Source organism: Tachypleus tridentatus, chromosome 12 (genome assembly GCF_004210375.1).
Source record: "Tachypleus tridentatus isolate NWPU-2018 chromosome 12, ASM421037v1, whole genome shotgun sequence".
NCBI lineage: Eukaryota > Metazoa > Arthropoda > Merostomata > Xiphosura > Limulidae > Tachypleus > Tachypleus tridentatus.
Window position 1 is genome coordinate 5,483,503 of NC_134836.1, and position 24,241 is coordinate 5,507,743.

General features: G+C 30.5%; 1 protein-coding gene across 50 annotated transcripts in view; it reads left to right on the plus strand.

Annotated features, from left to right (window-relative positions):
* trol (terribly reduced optic lobes) overlaps positions 1–24,241 on the plus strand; it is a 324,267-nt gene that overhangs the window by 166,368 nt on the left and 133,658 nt on the right. For all 50 annotated transcript variants that reach the window (XM_076469289.1, XM_076469303.1, XM_076469310.1 and 47 more), the window contains 11 exons: positions 2,506–2,646; positions 3,166–3,285; positions 3,909–4,040; positions 5,051–5,338; positions 6,070–6,194; positions 6,357–6,569; positions 10,617–10,793; positions 13,986–14,131; positions 16,434–16,545; positions 21,017–21,142; positions 22,426–22,553. In XM_076469289.1, coding sequence (XP_076325404.1) covers positions 2,506–2,646; positions 3,166–3,285; positions 3,909–4,040; positions 5,051–5,338; positions 6,070–6,194; positions 6,357–6,569; positions 10,617–10,793; positions 13,986–14,131; positions 16,434–16,545; positions 21,017–21,142; positions 22,426–22,553 — 1,708 coding nt within the window. The remainder of the gene's footprint in view (positions 1–2,505; positions 2,647–3,165; positions 3,286–3,908; positions 4,041–5,050; positions 5,339–6,069; positions 6,195–6,356; positions 6,570–10,616; positions 10,794–13,985; positions 14,132–16,433; positions 16,546–21,016; positions 21,143–22,425; positions 22,554–24,241) is intronic.

Below are 24,241 nucleotides of genomic sequence, written 5' to 3' on the forward strand. Positions count from 1 at the left end.
AAGGTACATTTCAGAAAGGTGTGCTATTTTGAACTGCATTTTAAATGCAGTTTTCATTGGAAAGTTGTACTCTGATTTAATAATTCATTATTACAATTCCCCCCAATGCCTCAGCAGTACGTCTGCAGACTTACAACACTAAAAACTGGGTTTCGATACCCGTGGTGGGCAGAGCACAGACAGCCCATTGTGTAGCTTTGTGCTTAATTCAAAACAACAACAACAATTATTACAAATTAGAAATAATCTGTTTTTGAAAACAGGCATATATGTAAAAGAGGAAGCTCACGTAAGTTCCACCCAAGGTAATACATAATAATATAGAAAATCAAGATTAGCTAAGATTGAACATTTAATATACCATTAAGAGTAAAGCTACAAATCAAAAGAAATATAACATAAAGACATAGTTTACATAGCAGAAACGTTGAGTTCTACAGATCTATGTCTCTTTGATGTTAATTGTTAAGCAACAGTGACAATTGTGTTTTCCATATTTTATGAATATATGTAGGTAACAATATTGGAGGGCTGTAATTTACAGACAGCTGGCATATTTATTAACACTTTAATTAAAATAAGGTACAGAACAATGTTTTTATCTTACTTAGAATAATTTTTACTTCAAATGGGTTTCTCATCAGTATGAATTAGTTTACATGTGTTATCACAACCAATCCCAACTTGTAGCGTCTATCTATTTACAACTCTTAAGTTCTGATACCATCTTCTTAGAATATATATATTTAGCACAACTGGGTTCACTGGAATGAAGTCACTGAAATGGCCTAGGTTTAGTTGTGCACATTTGTTAACTTTGGATTACAATATTGTCATTTTCTGAGTTGAGCAAGATAATGAATTTTGTTTTAATTTTTCTATTGTAGTATTTCTCTCATAACAGTAGTCATTATGATTCCAAATTTATTATAAACAAAAATACTTTTATGACCTTTGAAAGTAATGGATTATTTGTTGTTTTACTGTTAGTTTGTAATCAAAGAAAGTTTAGTGTAAGGCAACACATTATACCCCAACAGTGACTTCTTTAGTTTATTTACAAGAAAAGTAAAAGAAATCATTGACCGTACATTTACACTATTTCTGCATCTTATTTTTATGTAGTCTGTGATATGACGAACATTAAACCTAAATATAAAGTGAAGATTACTTAATTTAAATAATTGAGCCAAAAATCTCAACTAGAAATCAAGACTGCCTGAAGATCACACAAAGGTCATAGTTTTTGTTTTTTTAAATTAATTAACAAATGCAATCAAGATAAAGGCATGATACTTCCTGTGTTTTGAACTCAAAATGGCTTCAAGATGCATGGTCAGTCACTGAAATATCAAAGTAAGTTTACCACGTTTGTTGCTAAAGTTGAATTACATTATTCATTGTTAATTCACTTAATTCTTATGTTTTATTTTTTATTTAGAGTGCTTTGTTAAACAAACATCACTGAAACCCTCCAAGTATTTGAGTATGGAACATCTCGGTTCTAGTTTAAATATTAAAACTAATGCACGTGGTAAAGTTGTAAGAAAAGTTTCTTAGAAAGTTTAATCTGTTGAAATATTTATTTAAATGTACATCAATTAATTATACTTTTAATTTATTTTTATGTACAACTTGTATATTTTAAATACTTTGGGCATACAAAATTGTATTAATTCAGAAACATAGATCAAACTGCTTCATAATATATTGTCGTATATTTGTTAAACAGTTTCTTTGTAAGGTAGTAATTAATTCAGTTAAAATAAGTTTACCAGTTGTTGAGTGCATAATTAATAGGAACTGATAACATGAATATGCACTCTGCAAAATTGAGATATTTTTTAATAACATTATTTGTTTTTCTTTGTTATGCACTTTCATTTTATAGGATAACTTTTCAAAACTTATTAACTATATTTTTCTTTTCCTGCTGCACTGGGCTAACCATGACTTACAGTTGGTGAGCTTGTTTTCTTTACTCTAATGCATGGAAATTGTAACTTATCTCACAATTGGTAGTGCATTTTGTTCTTTCTATGTACTAGGACTAATCTCAATTTTACTGTGACATAGTTGTGGTGTAGTTCTTAATCAGTTTTCAATTAATTTAAAGTTACAATATCAATAAAGATCTTGTTTATCATTCTAAACAAATAAAGTAATTCTTATAATAAGATGTCTGTTATTAATGTCAAATTAGAATGTTTAGATACTCATTATTTATGAATACTTGACTGGCAATAATAGTTTGTATAAAAATATTGTTATTTAATGTTATTTTAATTTTTTATTGTATTTTTATGGTTAATGAAGTATAATTATATTGAGTTGATATAAATGAGAAAGACCATATTTTTACAAACATTTAACTAAAATCAAAATTTAGAGAATCCCAGTTTCAATATTTCACATGCTGTAGGCTTAGTGAAGAAATTTATTATATTGTTATAATGTTTAGGTCTTTATCAATTTTGACACTAACTAAGAGATTTAATTTTGAAGACTCTCCAACTTCTACTGAACGACCACCTGGTTTCTGTAAACGTGACCAAGCTACTTGTCAGAATGGTCAGTGCATCCCTCGTGATTTTGTATGTGATGGAGATTATGATTGCACAGATCGTTCTGATGAAGTCAGATGTGGTAAGTTAATTTTAACAATGTTTTAAAGATGGTTTTTAAAACTTGCATTTTGTGCTCTAAGCACCTTTTTATTTTAAGTGTGTACATCAGGAAATGTTAGATGAAAAGCATATGCAATTTTTTGATAGATGATGCATGTGGGAAGTTCAGATGTAATTACAAAATATTTGTAAAAACAAATCAATTAAGGAAAACAAATTTTTTGGGAGATTGAAATAATTTTTTATACACATTAACTCATTTCATAAGTTTATAATATTTTCAAATGTGTTAGACAAACGTCATTAATTAATGAACTACCCTTTTGTGAGAAACTTATAATTGAATTTATGTTTAGACTTGGTATAGTCATAAAAATTTTTATAAAATTTGTTTTTCTGTAATTATTTTACATTGCTACAAATGAATGTGTATCATATAGACACACACATACACAAATCACAAGTTACATATCTTAGTTTTTCTCATTACCTTACAAAGAAGTGCATGTAACTTATATCAATGTAATTATAACACCAGGGTATGAATCGCAGTGTGATCCTAACCAGTTTCAGTGTCAGAATGAACGGTGCGTTCTTAAAGTGTGGCGATGTGATGGTGAAGATGACTGTGGAGATAACAGTGATGAGAAGAATTGTGGTAAGATGTGTTCACATTTTTATTTGGGATGCTTTAGTTGAATTGTTTGTTATAGAGTAGTAAAGTTATAGTGATTAACACTACATTAATTGATAAAAATGTTATTCTTCTCTATTAGTTGGCTCGGCATGGCCAAGTGTGTTAAGGCATGCGACTCGTAATTTTAGGGTCGTGGATTTGCATCCACCCCGTTGCGCCAAACATGCTCGCCCTTTCAGCCGTGGGGGTTTTATAATGTGATGGTCAATCCAACTATTCATTGGTAAAAGAGTAACCCAAGAGTTGGCAATGGGTGGTGATGTCTAGCTGCCTTCCCTCTAGTCTTACACTGCTAAATTAGGGATGGCTTGCACAGATAGCTCTCTAGTAGCTTTGTGTTAAATTCAAAAACAAACAAACAAACTTTATTAGTTACTATTAATTAGTAATGGTTGGATTATAAATGTAATAATCTTATTGTCATTTATATCAACAATCACTTCTATGTCGTAATATACTAAAGTACATGGAAATTATGATTTTTTTTTAAAACATTTGCTACTCCAACAAGACTAATATTCTTTTCTTTGTAAGCTTTATAGGTTTTAAGTAAAATTTTGCTGTTTTATTTATCAATATTTTAGTTCCAAACCCACCTGGATCTCCTTGTCATTATGATGAATACCAATGCTTATCTGGTGATCAGTGCATCCCTAAAAGTTTCCAGTGTGATGGAGAATTTGACTGCCAGGATAAATCAGATGAGATTGGATGTAGTAGGTTACAAGTCAATAAATTAAAATTAACTGATGGTGTAGATTAGTAGGTTTGTAGTTATAAAGACATCAATGGAGTGTGATGTGTTATTTACCCTGTACTTTATTAGTAGAGCAATAAGGTGGGTGATTTATCATATGTAAAAAAAACATTTTTGTTGCTGTAAAGAAATTGCTGTTAATGTGAAAAAAACTTCTTATATGGGAAATATTAAGGAAAAAAAAACATCTTTCCATAGGTATCTTCTATCTAAATTTCTGTATACTTCTTGATACTCAATATGAACTTCATTTGCTGGTTGTGTATAATTACACTAACTGTTACTTTCACTGCTGTTTTTGTTAAGTGCATGTCCACACTGCTAGTTTCATTCCAGTAGAATATCTGAAGATGAATACATTTCTAATGAGTTAATACTACAGCAGTACTTACTTTATTTTGACACACATACATTTGAGCTGAACACTGTTTATTTGCTATTTAAAAATGTATTAAAAAGAAGTTGAAATTAATACTGATTACCTGATAAAATATCATGATTAGAAAACTTAACTATTACTCTTAATCATATCTCAGTATAGGGTAATGTATGTGCTGATGTCCATTACTTTTGTTTTGTACTTTCAATCCACAGTCTTTAGTCATACAATGTATTACATTAAAAGATTCTATCATTTATGTGCGAGTTTCATATACTAGGAAGCTGATGAAGTATTCCAATGAGAGTTGTTATTCTTTGTCCAATTATTAAATTCTTTTATAAATTGATAGGCCAGAGTTTATTAGTAGTGGACTTTCAATGTGCTGTGGTGCAAGAAATTAGTGAATTTATACGTTATGTTATATGGTATAATTTTAAATTATAGATACTGATATGGAATCAGTATACTTAAGTATTTTCGTGTACTTTATCTTCAATGAAAATGTGTCAGCTACTTTTTTGCCATAACATATTTTATTTTATGATGTATTAACTATGACTTTCAGGGATTTTAAATAATCTTTTTAGCCACTCCAACAATTACCCAACCACCATCAGAGTCTGTTAATGTAGCAGAAGGAGACACTGTAACAATTACTTGTACAGCTATTGGCACACCTACACCCTTGATAAATTGGCGACTTAACTGGGGTCACATTCCTCCACCTCCAAGAGTAACAGCCAGTAGTGAGAATGGACATGGAATTCTAACAATAAAAAATGTACAGAAGAGTGACCAAGGTGCCTGGAGTTGTGAAGCCATTAACAGCAAAGGAAATGTTCTTGCTGTTCCTGATAGCATTCTGGTTGTTAAATGTAGGTTATTTTTAAAGTATTTTTGTTTTGTAATCATACTTACATCAATTTGTCATTATTTATGCATGTGTACACACACACACACACACACACACACACACACACACACACACACACAGTTTATTGTTTACAGTTAAGTTTGATATAGAAATTAACAGGATGTGAAATTGAAGTTACATTACATGTTTTGCTATTTTCTGTTACTGAAATGAAAAAAAAAGTGGGCTCTGTCAAGCCTAATTGGCTTAATACTCCTTGAACCATTACAGCCATTTTAAAAATCCTCTCATTCATACAGTTTCATATTTCATGTCTCCTTTACTTAAAGTAGATTCAAATGTTTACCTAAATTACAATTGTTTGAATGTATCATAAAATTAATTAGATGTAGTATATAATCTAATGATATGGAATTCAACATAGTTATTAAAAATATTTAAGTTTCAGGGAGACTAATAACATATAATAGTATTTCAACCATGCTGTCTGCTATATCTGTTGCTGACAGTACATTTTACTCATTACAGGCCTCATCAGCCCAACTGGAACACAACACAGTATTGGTTGAACATAATTTATATGAGCAATTTCTTATAGCAAAAATCATAAGGAACTGAATAAATAATGTAGTATTAAAAAGCATAATAGGCCTAATAGTTATGTCTTTATAAAAATAAGTTGAGTTATAATAAATCACACATTCTTATACTGTGTTTACTTGATGTGTATAGCACAACATGACATTTGCACCCCTCCAAAGTTTAATGATGATGCACAAAAACCATCTGACTGCTTGCAGTGTTTCTGTTTTGGAGTTTCAGACACCTGTTACAGCAGCAATCTTCGTACAACTGAGGTAAGGTTCACCTTAATTCTGATAACTTTATTCTTATGTAAATGAACATTTTGAGGAAGAAGTATTCTTCACATATTGTATTTTATTATAATTGTTTCAACAAGTCAAGGTACATTAAATATTTGGTTCTGACATTTCAAGAAACGTTGTGTTTTTTCTTAGGTACCACTGCAAAGAGAAGTGAATGTGGTGGCTCTGAAAAAAGAACCTGATGGTAGCTATAGAGATGTCAGTCACCTCTCTCAACCTGATGCAGGTGCCATTCAATACAACTCGGCTAACAGAGAGTTTAGAATTGGGCAGAACATAAGGCAAGGAGCTTCAGTTGATATTTATCATTACTGGAGTTTACCACAAGAGTTTCTAAGAAATCAGGTAAAAAGATGCTTTATTTTGTAATTAAGTCAAATGAATTAAATTTTAAAGACTAGATCACAATACTCCAATACTTAGTGTTAACACTAAGACAACTGAAAGATACTGTTCATCATGGATGAATAACTTGATGTACATTTTGAAAAAGTTAGAGGTTATCTTAGATTTGTGTATGTTCTAAATGACCCACTGTATCATCACTATATAATAATAACACAATTAATTTTAAAAAGTATACCCTAACCTTTAAGTTTTATTTTTAGTGTCAATGTACCTATCTTTTTATTTTTAACAGCAAGAAATTGGTTAATATTTCTGAAATGTAACTTGCATTTAATCTCTGATACGAGATTATAATTAACAGTTTTAAGATTTGATTATTATACTAGTGCACTGTTGTAACAGACTTACGTGATCGCGAGCTTAAACTGATTTGCTTCATTGTAAGGTTAAGTGCAAGTACCAAAACAATATATATGTAGTTATACTTGGGTGATCTCTTATTAGGCTACTCCAAAAAGTATTTAATGGATGTTCCTTGATCTTCTGTGTTAGTTAAGAATCAGAAACCAAGTCAGTAATGTTTTCATAATCTTGCTCTACAAAACTGACTGGCTTAGCTATAACTACAAATGAATTTTTAACTTGGGCATTATCATTAGTACTCATGGGGAAAATATTCCAATAAAGCAAGAGTGAAAGTCATGCAAGTGTTGCAGACCAGCACTGCTAACTTCGTCTTGGACTTTATTTCTGTCAGAAATTCATAAAAAGTAGAAAAACATTCAAAGATATTTTCTTCTACAGAATATGTCTAGAATTTCAATTTCCTTTTTAATGTCAAAATGTTTCCTGTTGTAGTAAAAATTGTAACATTCTTTCCTTGCGATAATAGAATAACTTCATTTAATTTAAAGAATATATCTGCAAGATATACTAATCTCATCAGTCACAAGTTACTTGTCACATTGTCATTAAATTTCCATCCTTAATTATTGGATTTGAAGAATTCTGGTAGTTACTTGAGAAGCTTAAAAGGCCTTAAGAGTACTTTACTTCTTGATAGCCATTTAACTTCTGTATATAAAAGCAATTTGTTTTGATTACCTATTTTCTTGCATAGAATTTTAACCTCATTTTAAGTGAACAAGATTTAACAAAATTGATCATCTTAACTGCTTTATGTGGTACAATATTTAGATATGTGGGTATTTTTTTTCCCTCAAGTGCTTGCCAATGGAGAACACGACTGCTTGTGCATTGTGGTATGACATTTAATGTTCATGATACAACTCTTATCATCTTTCCAACCATCATGCAGGTACAATCAGTACATACATCAATACATTTTTTCCAAACAATTTCATGTTTTTGCTTACAATCGTTAATGCAATTAAATGTTTTTTCACCAGTTATGTTGCTTTCCAGAGATTTGCATAAGAGCAGATCCTCTTCAATAGCATTATTAAACTTGTAGTGGACAAATATCAATAGCACAGGGAACCATGAAACATCAGTGGACTCATCTAGCTGTAATGAATACTCATCACAAATTTTCAGCCAATAAACTCATATTCTAGGTCATTGTCAAGATCACAAACACATCATGAAACAGTATTGTTTCACAACTGTACATCACTTTTCTTACTAAACTACTCATTCAACATGCACATTATACTTTTTGCATAAGGCTTAATAAATACCTCTCCAATAATTTGCTCTTCTCCAACAAGCTCTATAAGATAACTTATCCTGTGAGATGCCTCAGTTGCATTTTCATTGCCTGTTTAGAAACTTTAAACAGAGGAAGATTGCAATTTTCAATTGTTACACTTCTTGAAAAATTTTGTATGTCTTTATATTCATCATGGTTTGTTTCCAAGAACAGGAACCAACAAATTGTTTGATTTAGTATTTTGTTGCACACCATGCACTACACATCAGTACCATCTTTATTTCCAACACACACAAAGCCAAATGACATACTTTTCTTTTGGTCTTTTATTACTTGTCTCTGGATTTTCTTTCACCTTAAACAGCTTATTGCTAGTAACAGAGTTTTCAGCAATAAGACTGAGGATGTTGATCATTTATTTCAATTTCTTTTGGAGTGTGAAAGACTTTTCTTTTCAAAGTTTCTGTTTTTCAGCTACATATCCATGGGCTATCTATAATTATTGGATTTATCTCACAAAAGTATGAATAAAAACTTGTTTCAACTGAGGACTTGAGTATACACTAGACACTTGAAATATCAGCAGAAAGGGTATGTTGCATGCACATTGCTCTCTACACCCATATTTTGCAGCACCCCCAAATACCTATTTGATACTAGATTTGTATATTATTCATTAATTTATTTATTTAATCAAATTACACATCAATGAATTTTTACATGTTTATTCTTATGATATATTGTAGGTACAAACTTCTCCCCTAAGATATTATATAGAATAAATGGCATCTTCTATAATTCTTGTCTAATGCAATATCATTATGTAATTATAATATGTAGGAAAATATTTCATAAGTTATTGTACAAAAAGTGTTAAATATTTTATTAAAATTTCAAATCATAATTTTTTACATGAATAACCTATTAATCTTGAACCAAACACCAGTGTTCCGTGAAACATAGTTCGGTAAATGATATTGTACAGAATTTTTAGAACCACCAAAACCATATTTGGTTAAAGTATTAACAACATTTAATATAAACTTTTGATAAAATAAACCTGCTTTCATGTATTATTGAAATCTATCCAACGTATTCTATAGGGTTGGAAGAAAGTAAACTTTTACTCCCCAGTAAGGAGGGAAATGTGTAGATAGTAAGATGTATCAGATTCAGAAACGTAGTGACTGCATAACTCGTTTACATTTACTGTGTATGCTATACATTCTTAGTTGTTTTTCCAAAATTTAAGGTAAAAAGATATTATATAATTAACACTTTGAAACTATTGGTGAAACTGTTTATTTAGAGAATTGAGGAATCGAAGAATATTTTGTTTTATGAATAACATTGGTTTTACCCATGAAGACAATACATTTGTTGGCAACTGTTATAAAATAATTTTTGTAAAATGTACAACTGTCTTTGTTTAATGATTTCTGCAAATCTAATTTAGTTTTTTTGAACTCAAATAATTTGCTTTTTCTTAATTTGTTTCATTGGCTTTGTGATGAGGATGTTGAAATAAGCCAGTGAATTGTTTAAATATGATACTGTATTGTGTATACTGCTGTATATCTAGCTAATACTTTGGTATTCCAAAATATAAACCAAGTATAAGATTACCTGATATTTGGAAAAGTGGTATATTTACGTGTTTGGTGTGTTTCGAGACAAGGTAGTGGTTTGTAGGATAATGAGAGAGAGACACAAGATATTAAGTTGAAAACATACTGACTAATTGAAATATCTCAGGGTAGTTAAATTTGAGTGTTACAAGGAAATAAACTGTACTAAAATAAACCTAGTTAAATCAAAGTGAACTTGGACAAACTAAAAATAAACACACATGATCAGCAGGTATATCCATATGCAAAAATAATAGACAAGATTTACTAAAGAAGTTTAGACACACTAAAGTTACAATCAAATTTCTCTAAAAATGGTGAAACCGCTTTCACTTTCCTCTTTTTTTCTATTACTGACCAGTCACAAAACTGGACTGTAATTATTCAGAAATATGTACTCCATGTAATAGTTGTAGAGCTGTTGTGCATTGTTAAGTAGAATAAATACAACTGTCCCATTAAACAGTAGATAGTTTCTATGAATGAATCCTGCTACAGATATTTAACACCTGAATTAAATTCGACTTCAAGTAGTTTTAGTATATTCCAAATTAGATGTTATGTTTTTTTATAACCTGATTTTATAGAAAATTTTTTATTGTTTTCTATTTTGTAGCTAACTGTGCTCAAAGGTTTTGCTATAGTTTTTTTATATGTAGCTAGCTGTGTGTAATTATCTTAAGTTTTTCTTTTTTATGCAACTGTCTGTTTATTAAGATACTTTATTTTTTGTTTTTCATGCAGTTAAATAGTTACCATGGTCAACTGAAATATGTTTTCCGTTATCGTACCCCACCTGTTCCACGCCCTCCGAGACTAGCTGATGTTATTCTCAAGGGAAATAACATAACTCTTTATCATGTGTTAGGCAAAGCCTATGGACCACAACGAGATAATCAAGTAGAAGTTACTTTCAGGGAGGTAAGTGCATGGAAAAGTTTGATAATTTACTTTTTGTTAAGGTTGTATATATATAGCTAAATATAACATGTTAGGAAATTTTAGTTTAAGAGTATTCAAAGATAATAGTTCAAAATAATAGATTTATTTCATTTGTAGTTCTACAGAAATGTTGGGTAGGAGAGAAAATTAAATGTACATACTCAATATTTAATGTTTGCTGTGTTCTAAAGATAAGTTTCTGTTAATAAATATGAGAAAGAAACATTAAGTTAAAGCTGTGTACTAACTGTGTTACATATTAAAATTTACCTCAGACAAGCTTATTATATCACATATGTTAAGTATTACACTTTCAAATAACCAGAAATTAGAATTAAAAGCTAGAAGTTAATTCAATGTCAATATTTATGAAGTTTATGATACATGCCAACAAGATTGATGCACTCAGTATTCTTTCTGAACCCAAATATATTTTAATATACAAACAAAACAATTTCTGATTATGGTTATTACAAATAGTGATTACTAATACTGGTTCATATGCTAGTTTTACAAACTTGCAAATAATACTGAGGTTTTAACCTGGTCTGGAACTGAATCTTTTATGAACAATCATAGAGAGCAAATTTTATGTTGATACAGATACAGTTCTCTTAATGGCTAGCTATCTTGAAGCATACTCAAGTTTTTTACAAATGAGAATATATAATGTCCTCGTAGAAATACTAACTTCCAAGTTTAATTCACAGAAGTTAAACAATTCTTAATGTTTATCTGTATATGTTCCTGGTCAACTGTCTGTAATTTTTTTGATGAGTTAGTTTCTTACGCTTAGAATGTACTGACTGTATTGACCAAACAATATTCTTAAACTGTCTTTAAATGCAACGATTTATAAACTTTAGGGTGAGGCTCTAGAAAGTTCAGTTGGCAAAATTACTGCCAGTCACAAGAACTTTAGGCCCAGCATGGACAGCTGATTAGAGCATTCGACTCATAATCTTAGGGTCGCAGGTTCTTATCCTTGCTGCACCCAAATATGCTTGCCCTTTCAGCTGTGGGGGCATTAACAGTTCTAATACTGTTATGTAACAAAACCATATACATTATAATATGCTGTTACTTGGGCAATTCATAACCTTTATAGTCTTACTGTCCAGAATCTTGTACAAATTTAGAGAACAAGCAAGATTTTTACAATACATATTTCTATATGTTGATACCAAAGTGAAACAAACAGATCATCTTTGAGATGAAGATCAGAAAACACCAAGAGCCTGATAATATTCTAAAGAATATTCAAATCTTTAATGAGTAAAATCATTACCAGGTATAACACTTAAAGATCTTGAACTAATCAGTTTGCTTTAATAAAATAAATTTAAACTAGGTTAAACTTTCCTTCCAATTATTTTATGCAGTCCAAGAAAGTGTATGTTAAGTTAATTACAGAACATGCTGTCTTTGGATTACGCATGTGAAGTTGAACATTATTCTTAGTAATGGTTATTAAATCTTTATTTATTACATTTTGTTCTGCCACCTACTGAATAGCTTTGTTTGGCTTTTAATAATTGTCACATTCAAGTTACTTTTAAAATCTTTAAGAAAAGTGTTCCAGACATCTAGCTGCATTGATCTTTTGACTAGGTATACCCCTTAGTGTGCATGTCAAAACCTTTGTACAGAATCACATTCAAATTTTAATTAAACTGCTTTGTGTTCAATGTAAACATATAAAATTGGTATGAAAGTGTAATTAATAAATTAAGTTTTAACATTGTATAAGTTTTTAATTTTATAAGGAAATATTTGAAGTCTCTAATCTTGCCCTACTGTGAGAATTGTGATATTTGCTCTGTTTGTATCCCTTTTTCTCCAATAGTTTTACCATTCCTCTAAGAAGTATGGAATTCAGTGTAATCATTCATTATAATAAGCTGTTACTTGGGCAATTCATAACCTTTATAGTCTTCAGATTTATTGGTGTATGGATCTATAAACTAAAAAATAAGAATCCATTTTGCCTGAGCCCACCTGTCTCACTCTCTTTTCTCAGAATTTTCCAATATTTCTTTATGGTTTTTAGTAATATATTATTTACAATCAAAAGAAAATTAAGGTATGAATCTCTGCAATGTTAGATTGTTTTTTGTACACAGAATTGTATATTTCACTTCCCATTAAAATTTTATTCCTATGGAAAATGTTGAAGAGCTTAGCTGAATTTTTCATGGCTCTTATCACATAATTAGAAAGCCAGATAAGGTATGACAGTTATGATATTCTTTGCTTTTCATTTGTTGTTATTCTGTATTGTTTGGTGCAGAATTTAATTAAATAAAACATTTAGTATTATAGTAGCACTATTAGTATAAAAATACCAAGTATTATTTCTTGTCTTTCATATGTATTCTTTATTTGGTACTATAAAAATAATTAAATTGTAAAAGCTAAATTTATTTTGTTGATTACGTGAAGTAAAGAAAAATAGTAATTTTTATGAGGTGTGCTTATATCAAGTTGTATAATGCATATTTGCTGAGTGATTTACAACTTCTGGGGTACACTTATTAGTCAGAATTGGCTCATAGAATAATAAAACAACACAATTTATTTAGAAAAAGATGTATATTGTTACAATCTTTAATCTATTTTAAATAAACAGTTTTAGTTTCTTGTTATAATTTGTAATCATATTTCGAAAGAAAAGAGAAAACTTGTATTCAATTTTTATGATGTTTTAAGAGTTTGATCAAATTAACTGAATGTATATTTAGCATAATGAAACTAACAGATGAAATATAATTTTATAGAAAAAATAATGTGAAATTTATTTAAGGTGTTTGAGAGGTTATGGATATGAAACTTGACAAATTTCAGATTGAAAGTATTTTCAATCTTAAAATGAAAATCACTTTTTATTGAACCAGTTAACAATTTCACTATATTCACAGATAATTTTTTAATGCTTAAAAATTCTGAACTTTTTGTCTACAAAGGACTCAATGTTTACTGAAAGACTAAAATTTCCTGAAGATACATAAAAGTTATAATTGGGAAACAAAGGGTGAAAAAAGGTCAACAAACTTGGTCAAATTGACTGAGTTAGTGAGATAACTTGTATCTCTGACAGCAAACTTGGTCTTGTTTGTTACACATGATATTTTTAAATTCTGTTTCTTAACAGGTTTTTTACTATTCTTTTAGGATGCATGGTACAAGAATGAAGCTCAGGCACGTAGGGATCTGCCTATTTCTGACATCACTACAAGGGAGGACATAATGATGGTCTTACAGAATGTAGAGGCTATCTGGATCAGAGCCAGCTATGATGAAGAATTGGTAGAATCGAGGTATTATATCAGTTCTAATACTATTATGTAACAAAACTATATACTTAATATCTGAAATGTTTGCAATACAAAAAGTGTCTTTTCATGATTACTGTTTTACTGATGCTGTTTTGCCATGTTTAAGAGTCAGTCTTGCTAATCATTTTTTAGGACATTTTTTTATTGTTTTCATCATCAGTAAGTTGAGTAATGAATATTTTGTTAATTTTCTATACAACTTTGAGATTACATTGAGGTGAGCTCCTTTTCTTCATAAACTATGGCAAGTTCAAAGTAATCATCTTTTACCATATTGTATTATTTCGATTAATTTATAACTGCATTGTTAATCCACTGAATGCTAGAACAGTTCCATTTTGAGCTGTATTAGACCATTTAGGTTGATACTGGAACAACTTATCCAAAGGAATTATTTCTGTTTGTGGTGGTGATTAAGTAGTGTGGACTAAGAGCTTACTATACTGAGAGTTTACATTAATTTCTAATACTTAACATAAAAGAGTAAAAGCTATCTAAGAAAGAAACATTTTATAAATTCTAGAATATTTCACCTTGTTTAAAATTGCATCAAGTCAGTATGAACTGAATCTTAAGGTGTGTAAATTCTAACCATGTTTTGAAAAATGTGAAAAATGAGCAGAAACTCCCTTCCAGTGCTGGCCTATCTTAATGTGAAATACTGTATTACATTGTTTGTTTTTGAATATCTCACAAAGCTACATAAGGTCTGTCTGCACTAGCCATCCCTAATTTAGCAGTGTAAGACTAGAGGAAAGGCAGCTAGTCATCACTACCCACTGCCAACTATTGGGCTACTTTTTTACCAATGAATAGTGGGATTGACCATCACGTTATGTCTCCCCAACGGAAAGGGTGAGCATGTTTGGTGTGATGGGGATTTGAACCCACGACTTTCAGATTAAAGTCGAATGACTTATCCTACCTAGCCATGTTGGGCTAACTTATTACATTGTACAAATTAGTCATAGAATTTTTTTTAAGAACTAATCTCAAGCATGTAGCTAGAAAAGAATTACATAACAGGTGTGATCTTATAGAACAATTTATCTTTGACTTCCATAACTTTTATTCACTAATAAGTTTAAGTACAAGAATTACTGTTGTCTTTAAGTTTGTAACCATTTTGAACTATAATTTGGATCAAACATTGCTGCTCTTAATTCTTATAGTTAGCCTTAATATCTGATTTAATGTTTTTTAACTTTTTTTTTGTGGTTATATCATCAACAAGTGCTAAAAGTAAATATGCCCTAACTTCGTCTTAATACTTTCTTTGAATAGTTTATTTGCATAAAACTAGAAGTTGTTTGCATTAATTTAATATCAGTTGTTTAATAAACAATTTACCCAAATTAGGATATGGACTTAAATAGTTGTCAGCAATCACTCAACAAAATTATAATAATTACCACACTTGTAAAGTTTTCTTTAGTGATGTTATCTTTATTTTTGTACTAATTATCTCTAATTGTATTAGAAATTAAAGACTGTATAATAGCTATACAGTTAATGTGATGTTTTGCAACAAGGCTCAGACATAGTATGCAAAAAATATGTAGTAATTTGTTGTCTACTTGAAGGAAATGAATGAATGAACTAATGCATTAGCACATAAATATTCTGTGGTAATAAGGTTCAGAATGGTTTTGATATGACTGTTTTTACAACCTTGTAAAACAGTGACAGAGGTATTTTAGTTCTACATTGGCCCACTGTTATTAAGTAGGAGAACCATGAGTACTTCATCATACTGTGGCATTCTGAACACTTATCCTTCTTAATGGAAATCTGTATAGAGGATCACACATTTTGTTAATATGTTAACAAAGGTGCTTTGCCCAGAAGTAAATAGTGTTAATTTGCCTTAACCAGTTCAGATCTTACACTTGAAACTAGCTGAACTTTCCTAATATTCCACATTTTATGATACGGATCCTATCGTAGAAGTGCAAAACTTTCTTTTCAAGCCTTGCTACTTTAGTACTTTTGATGATAATAGTTGTAATAGTGATTTTTTGATATCAGTAGTTGTATTTCAGTTTTTTTTTCCATAAAAGTTTCAAAGGTCAGAAACTAATTTTAGTTTCCACTAAATTTAGTGGGAAAAATTAAATAATTTCTATGACTTGTTTATGAATCTATAGTAAAACTACTTTTAAGGTGACATCAAATGTGTTTTACTCTAATGTGCATGTGATGTTGAGTGAAAAGTATAGTGTTAAAATATAACATTGTCATACATTTCTATATACATGTTTACATAAGTGTTGTATGTCATCAGCCTATTGAATCTTGTCCTTGGATCAGCATCTCCTGGAGCTACAGGAAATCCACAAGCAGTGTATGTTGAGACTTGTTCATGTCCTCAAGGTTACACTGGTAATTCATGTGAGGTAAGTTGTGTTTGTTGTCTACAAACTACTTGACAGTATATCTTTAAACAACATTTATGGGGAAATCTTTCTGTAACCTGGAGGGTATGATGATTACAAATTTTTATAAATATGTCAGGTCTTGGTTGGGAGTCCATTTCAACCTGATGTAAAGGCTCAGAAGTTGTGGAATGAACTGATTATATCAGAGTAATAAAGTCAAGAATGTGTTTAACTTCTTGTGGTTCTTTTGAAGTTGGGAAGTCTTCAACAGTTTTTGTTTTGTAATAATTTGTGGATTTGCTCCCTGTGAAGTAAGTTTAAATCCTAAATAGAACACTACTAATTGGTAAAATTTCCCTTAAGAAATTTTTATAGTAAGTATAGCTGCATGAAACTTGTAGAAAACCAATTCTTGGACTTTCAGGTGTTGTTTAAATGCCAATGAAAACATTATGCCATCAATATTAGCCTTTAAACATGTAACTTTGGTTAAAATCTTATTCATAAATTTTTGGAAGGTGATAGATGTACAGGGTGTTTGGAAAGTCACTGTGCACTTTGTAATTATATTTTATTCAGTCTATTTCATGCCAGCAACTGATAGCAGTGTTTAGAAACAAAATAAGAAGGATCCAAGCCTGTATTGATGCCAATGGGGGTCACTTTCAACATTGTTTATAATTGTCATTCATATGTACCTCTTGTATTTTATATTGAAGCATGTCTGTTAATAAATATATAAGTTCACAGTGACTTTCCGAACACCCTGTATTTTGCAGATAAAAAAAGCATCACCTTGACTTCAAGAAGTCCTTTGTTCATTATGAAGACAGTCTTATGTTGGTCTTTCCATTTTTATGGGTATTGGCCAATATATCCACTTGAAAAATGTTATGTACTAGTGATACAGATTGCACCTGACAAAACATTCAAAATATCACTAATTTGAAGAAATGGAAAGCAATCATATTTCGAGACATAATTTAATTTTCTCTATTTAGTCAACACAGTATCCAACAAAATTTATCTTCATAACAATAACTGCTGAAGAAGCCAGGAAAGAAGTAGAGTATTCAATTAATCTATTATAAAATATTTCATCTACTTGATCATGAGCACTAGTAATTTAATAGGAGAATAGCAATAATGTTTACTAAACACTGGCTTATTAAAATATCTGCATATTTCAACACATCTTGATTGTTCACCATCTTGACTCTTCAGATACGAACATTATACTCCATTGGTTAATACCTTTTCAGTCTTGTAGTCATGCCTGATAAGTGGCATATGTAATATAAGAAAATTTGTGAAAAAGTTTAGGGTGGCTTCATTTCTCTTAGTCTAATTCAATGAGACAAGACATACATGACCAACTATTTAACTGCATTAAAACATTGGTTACCATTAGTTTGCTTCAAAATATACTAGAGGTTGATAGTCATTCCATCTTCAATAAAAGTTATCTTTATTCAAAGTTTTTGTTCCTGAAGTGTTTGGTTATTTTCTTGTGATTTGTTGCCATGTATTTTCATTTACTACTGTGTGATTCAATCCAGTATCTCTACGACCTCAGAGTTCCGTTCCGTTGATTTGTGAAGTTAGGTGTGGCTCATCCATTTCATTTGGAGTTAATTAACTTATGAAGGGATTCACTTTCCAAATATTCAAAACATCTTTGTCTCCTACTCCATTTCCTGACCACTGTCCTTTGTCTTTTTGCTCCTTCTTTCCATGTTTTACTTTCTCAGGACAATGCACAGGTAATAAATGTTTTATTTTATCACAAGTATAACATCACATTTGTCTCCTATGGTAATAATTTACATCACTCACTTCTCTGTTAAGTTTTTCTTCTTCTAATGCTTGTATTGGTCTAAATTTAATCACATCAGCAATATATACAACAAAGTGGCATTGGTAGTATTCTCCTAAAGATGTATGTAACTGTATCATACATTTCACAACTTTTCCGTAGCTTAAGGGTTCCATAATTTGTTCTTACAATTTTTCATGTAATATCTCAACTGACTCCCTCTTCTGAACATGGAACTTCTGAGTAAAGAGTTCAACAACTTCTACGATATCTAATACCACTAGGTACAAAATAGTCGGGGTTTCTTTAAATTATTCCCAGTATTCAAAAGCCATTCATGAACTGAAAGCCTTCCCTCAAGTAAGAAGCTGCAGTTTCCACCTGTTTATTCTCCAGTACTTAATACACAAATTTTTTCCAAACTCTTAAAAATGTTAAAATATTAAAATCTGACTCACTGTCAGACTTCTCAAGAGACCAGTGGTGGGTTGACTGAAATGACATAGAATGATAAATTTTCCACAGGGCTACTGGTGAAATGACTGTTCAGTTTGAGATGGAGGAGGGGGGGAACTCGTCTTCTCTATTCAGTCAAAACTGACACAGACTACAGACTTTTCACATCAGATTCACTTACTTCTATAGTAACAGTTATTTTCTACTAAAAGTTAACTTATACTCAACTAAATTTAAATAATTGCTGAATTAATCACTCAAGACTGGACAGCAAAAAAATCTTTTCAATGAAAACTCAAATACTATTCAGATACCAGTTTAATGGACTAAAATCCAGAGTTAAGCAAACAAAGAAGTTATTAAAATTTGACAATCCCTGAAATTCAAAAAGAAACTTTCAAAATAATTACTAAAGACAGTTAATAAATATGTGCCTGGCCAAAACTTAATGAATAATACGACATTAATATATCAATGTTATTAATTACTTCAATAAATAAAGTATTCCATATTTAAACTACAAGATTGAAAATAATATTGAGTAATCAACATAAATGGGTTTTAACTATATCTCATGAACTAATTATTAAAACTCATGGCAGGACGTTTTTTCATCATTGTACCATTAGATTATATCTTGAAGGTAGTTTTCATAACATTAATGATGGTGCTAGTTTAATAATACCTACATGCATACTCGAAATCAACATGATCAGCTATAAGGGTGAGTTAGTGCTTTAATGTAACTAGAAGTTCTGAGCTAAACTAAACAGTAGAAGGAACAACAGGTGGCTGATAAATCATAACAATAAAATAAAAGTAGAATTTACTCTCACAGCATTGTTTAAAAAATTGAGAAAATTCTAAATCCAAATAATTTTATTCATTTTATCCTTGCTTATAATCACAAAACTTGTTTAAATCGTGATATTGAATGTTATAAAACTATAATACAGAATTAGTATAATAGTCATTTTATCTAGCCTTCTTTCTGGGTGTAACAAATTTTTTGTGCATAGTGATAGATTGTCAATAGTCATCTTAGAAAAAGTTGATGTTTCAAGATACACAGATAAATGATAACTTGTTGATAAGCATATTGAAAATATTAATATCCCAAGGTGACTAAATCAGTGGTAGGTTGTTGGTAACTATTCTACGGAAGTTCATGTGTTGAGACACAGATCAGTGATAGCTTGTTAATAAATGTGTAGTTGATGTTTCAAGATCATGTGTTGTGTTATATATTGTTCACATTAAACTTTAAGAAGTATTTTTTTGATGTCTTTGACAAAGTTTGTGTGTAATATCTCAAAATAAAGAGACCCAGTAATATACAGTTCAACCCATGTATAAATCCTGTAATTATATGAAAATGTTAGTTTCTAAACATTATTGATAACAGTTTACATGTAGCTTATTTTTAAACGAGAATGTTTACGTTCTATAGGAGGAATGATATTTTTGCATACTGTGCTAGAACATAATTCCTGAGACACAATTGTAACCAGGGACTGGATTTTCAAGAACCAAAGAAAACTGAGAAATTTGTCAAAATATCAGTTTTTCTGTTTGATTGTTTTATTGAAGGAAGGGCTTACAAAACCACATGTCAGTGTGAAATCCATTATCAAAGTGTGCCTGCATAATCTATATGAGTAAAATACAAGCTATAACAATATTGCCTATTAGAAAGTGAAAGATTGAAGATAAATTATAACCATACTAATTTTGGCAAGTCATTCTTGTAATCTTGCTTGTTTATCCTGATAGCATATTGAAATTACTAACGAAGCTGTAAGAAAATAAGACTGGAGTAATATGTCAAATTTTCATTTTTCACAGATTTTAGTATTTAATTCACCATTACAATTACTGTACTGTGTACAAGGAAATTTTCAGTTTTTAGTTTTTTTACTGTTTATCTTGCTGGCACTTTTACCATACTTTATGCAGGGAAATTTTCATTTTTAACAGGTCCTGCCTTAATATTTATCTCGGCATTACAGTTACTTACTTTAGAGGGAACTAAATAATTGCTGTTAGTGGGTATAAAGAGCTGTTTTTGAAAATGTATGCTGTTGTGAACTATCATTTAAGATAGTGTATGATGTTGAAAATAGTTGTTTGCAAAACTTTATTTTCCAGTTTTCATAAACCATGTTGGTATCATAAAATTATCAGTACTAATTGTTTTGATATTTTTTTCTCTCTCAGTATTGTGATAGGGGATATTCACGTAGACCCACTGGAAGATTTCTTGGAGTCTGTGTTCCTGAGACTGTTCCATGTAACTGTCATGGTCACTCCAGTATTTGTGACTCTGTGACTGGAGAGTGTCTTGTAAGGCTGATCTTTATATCAAATACTTATGAAAATATTTTCACCAAAATATATTTCTAAGAAACTGTGTATTATAATTAAAGTGTTTCTATGTAAGAATTATCTATTTATATCTATTTCTAAAGAAGTGTAGATCATATAAAGATGTTTTTGTGTAGAAATTTTCCATATTTGTATGTACATTTCCATGAGAGTTGACATCATTTAGAGATGTTTCTGTTTAGAAGTTATCCATATGCTTATATATGAAACATTTTGCGAATGTACAAAAATTTCTAGAAAAAAACTGAATTCATAATACTTCAAAAAATTACTACATACCAAAGAGTCAATGGTGTAAGTTTAGTTTTGTTTGGTGTGCTGGTTTTCACTTTAAAGGTTGACTGTTTGTTATTGTAGTACTTTAATGTTAGCTTAATGCTTAATTATACATAAAGTTCATAATGTGGAACTATTAAAGGCATGTCTTCGGTTGTGTAGAATACAGCTTAATTAAAACAAAAATGTATAACTAAGGCATGTTTACTTGTAGAATTAAAATAGTATATTTCATACAATTTTTTTTCTTACAATCATAAATGTGTGTTACAAGAATAATACAGTTCATAATAACTGAAACAGTGAAAAGTGATAAACATTTTTAATGGCTACTGAGGAACACTTATACTCTGTACATCTTTGAACAGTAGGTAAATTCAGTTTCTAATTCTGTATTAACTCAATTCAGAACTTGTACTACATTGTTAATAATTCTTATAGATTTTACACAAATAATTACATACAGAAAGTGATCCTTGCTAATGTCACCACAGAATTTAAAGGTTTTTCATCTGTAAATAATAATACATACAGCCTGTCATGGATTAACCCCTGTCAAGTGACAAATGATTGACATGCCACTTTCAAACAAATTAGCTCTCACTTTTAAAACTTGATATGGTTGATAAATGACTGACATCTCTCTCAAAATGATGAAAAAGATTTCATAAGCATCTAATTAATGCTTCTGACTTGGTAAATGGAGTACACTGTTTATTTTTTCAGTACAAGTTGAAGAAAAAAATATTAAAATGAGGCATGTATGTAATGTGTGGTTTGTCAGAAAGCATTTTTGCTTGCACTACTTTAAAACCAAGTATTTCATGATATGTCATATTAAAATAGTATGTTACTAACAAATGTCCAGTATAAGTTTTATTTATAACTGTTTCAATGTAGAAAATAAAATTTACAAGCTTTTTATGTTGCTTAAAATATACATGATGTATTTATACGATTTTCAGAATTGTGAACACAACACTGGTGGCAGACAGTGTGAAAGATGTAATCGAGGTTTCTATGGAGATGCTAGAATTGGAACAGCAGATGACTGTCAACCATGTCCATGTCCTCTTATAACCCCACCAAATCAGTAGGTTTTTAGTTTTTCATTATAATATATTGAAGCATATACAGAGTTGTTATTTTTTTTTCACTTCTTCCATTATTAGTTTCATGTGTTTTTCACTATAGTAGAATTCTCATTTTCTCTGTTCATTTCTAAAATCTGGAATTTCATTCCCCAGTGTGGACAAAGCAGATAGTCTAATGCACAGTTACGACAGAAAGTGTTTGTACCCCTGTGTTGCGAGTAGTTTTTTCCTCATAACTTAAAAAGTATCATGATTAGGATAATGAAAGTATAGTATATTATAAATATTATACCAACACATATCTACATAGATTTTTATGTAAATTGAACCACAAATAAACTATTTATAAACAAATAACCAAACAGGAGGGGCAGAAAGTGTTCTTGCATCTACTTTAATGGTCAGTTGTGTCGCCTTTCAAGTGAATTACTTGGTGCAATCTCTCCTCATAGCCCTCCATGATCGTTTGACAGTATTCGATTGGTATGTTCTTCCATTCTTCTTTACAGAGGGCCTCCAACTCTTGCAAGTTTTTCAGATAACGCTGATGAACCATGGTCTTCAACTCATGCCAAACGTTTTCAATTAGGTTGAGATCGGGTGACTGCGATGGTCACTCCATAACGCTTATATGGTTCCTCTGCATGTGTGCTTAGGGTCATTGTTGTGCTGGAAGATCTAACGACGCTCAAGCCGCAAGTTCCGAGCATCGTTCTTGATATAAGTGCCTAATATACCAACGTACTCTTTTTTTTTTCATGATTCCATTGAGCAGGTGAAGTCTGCCTATATCAGAAGAGCTGAAGGAACCTCATAGCATGATTAAGACACCTCTGTGTTTAACTGTAGGGACTGTGTTCTTTGGAAGATTTCGTTCCCCCTGCTTATGGAAAATATAGCGAACATCATTGTGGCCGAAATGCTCGATTTTAGTCTCGTCTGACCAAAGAATACTCTTCCAATAGGTAAAGGGTTTACCTATATGCTTTTTTGCATACCTCAATCGTACTTCTAAATGAACAGCCCTTACATATGGAGTTCTACGAGGACTGCATGCTTTGAACCGAGAAGAGCATAACATGTTTGTAACTGTAGAGGTGCTTACTTCAACCCTAGTTTCTGTATGTCATTATGTGTTAAATGAGGGTTCCTACTAACTTCTCTGAGAGCCTTCCTCTTGGTTCTCTCTGGAATTTTGGTGGGTCATCCAGAACGAGGGAGGTTAGCAGTTGATCCTGTAAGCTTAAACTTGGCAATTATGCTTTGAACAGTAGATTTTGACATATTAAGTTGTATAGCAATACCAGAAAGAGAATATAAGACTTGTATTTTACAATAATTCGGTTTTTTAAATCACTGGACAGTTTCCTGTTCACCATGAAGACCAAGCAAATAATGACGGAGACGGCACTAAATTGCCGGGAGTACATTTTTGCTGGCTAATTTCCACTAATTATGAACCCAGTGTTCAGTTCTGGAATGGTATAATGTAGTTTATTTGCCTAACTAAACAAAATTTTTACAGGAATATCAGTTTCTTCACACATTCTGGACTGTATGAACACTTTCTACTCCTCCTATTTTTGGTTATTTGTTTATAAACAGTTTATTTATCGTTTAATTTAAATAAAAATATATGTAGATGTGTGTTAGTATAATATTTTTAATATATTATACTTCTATTAGC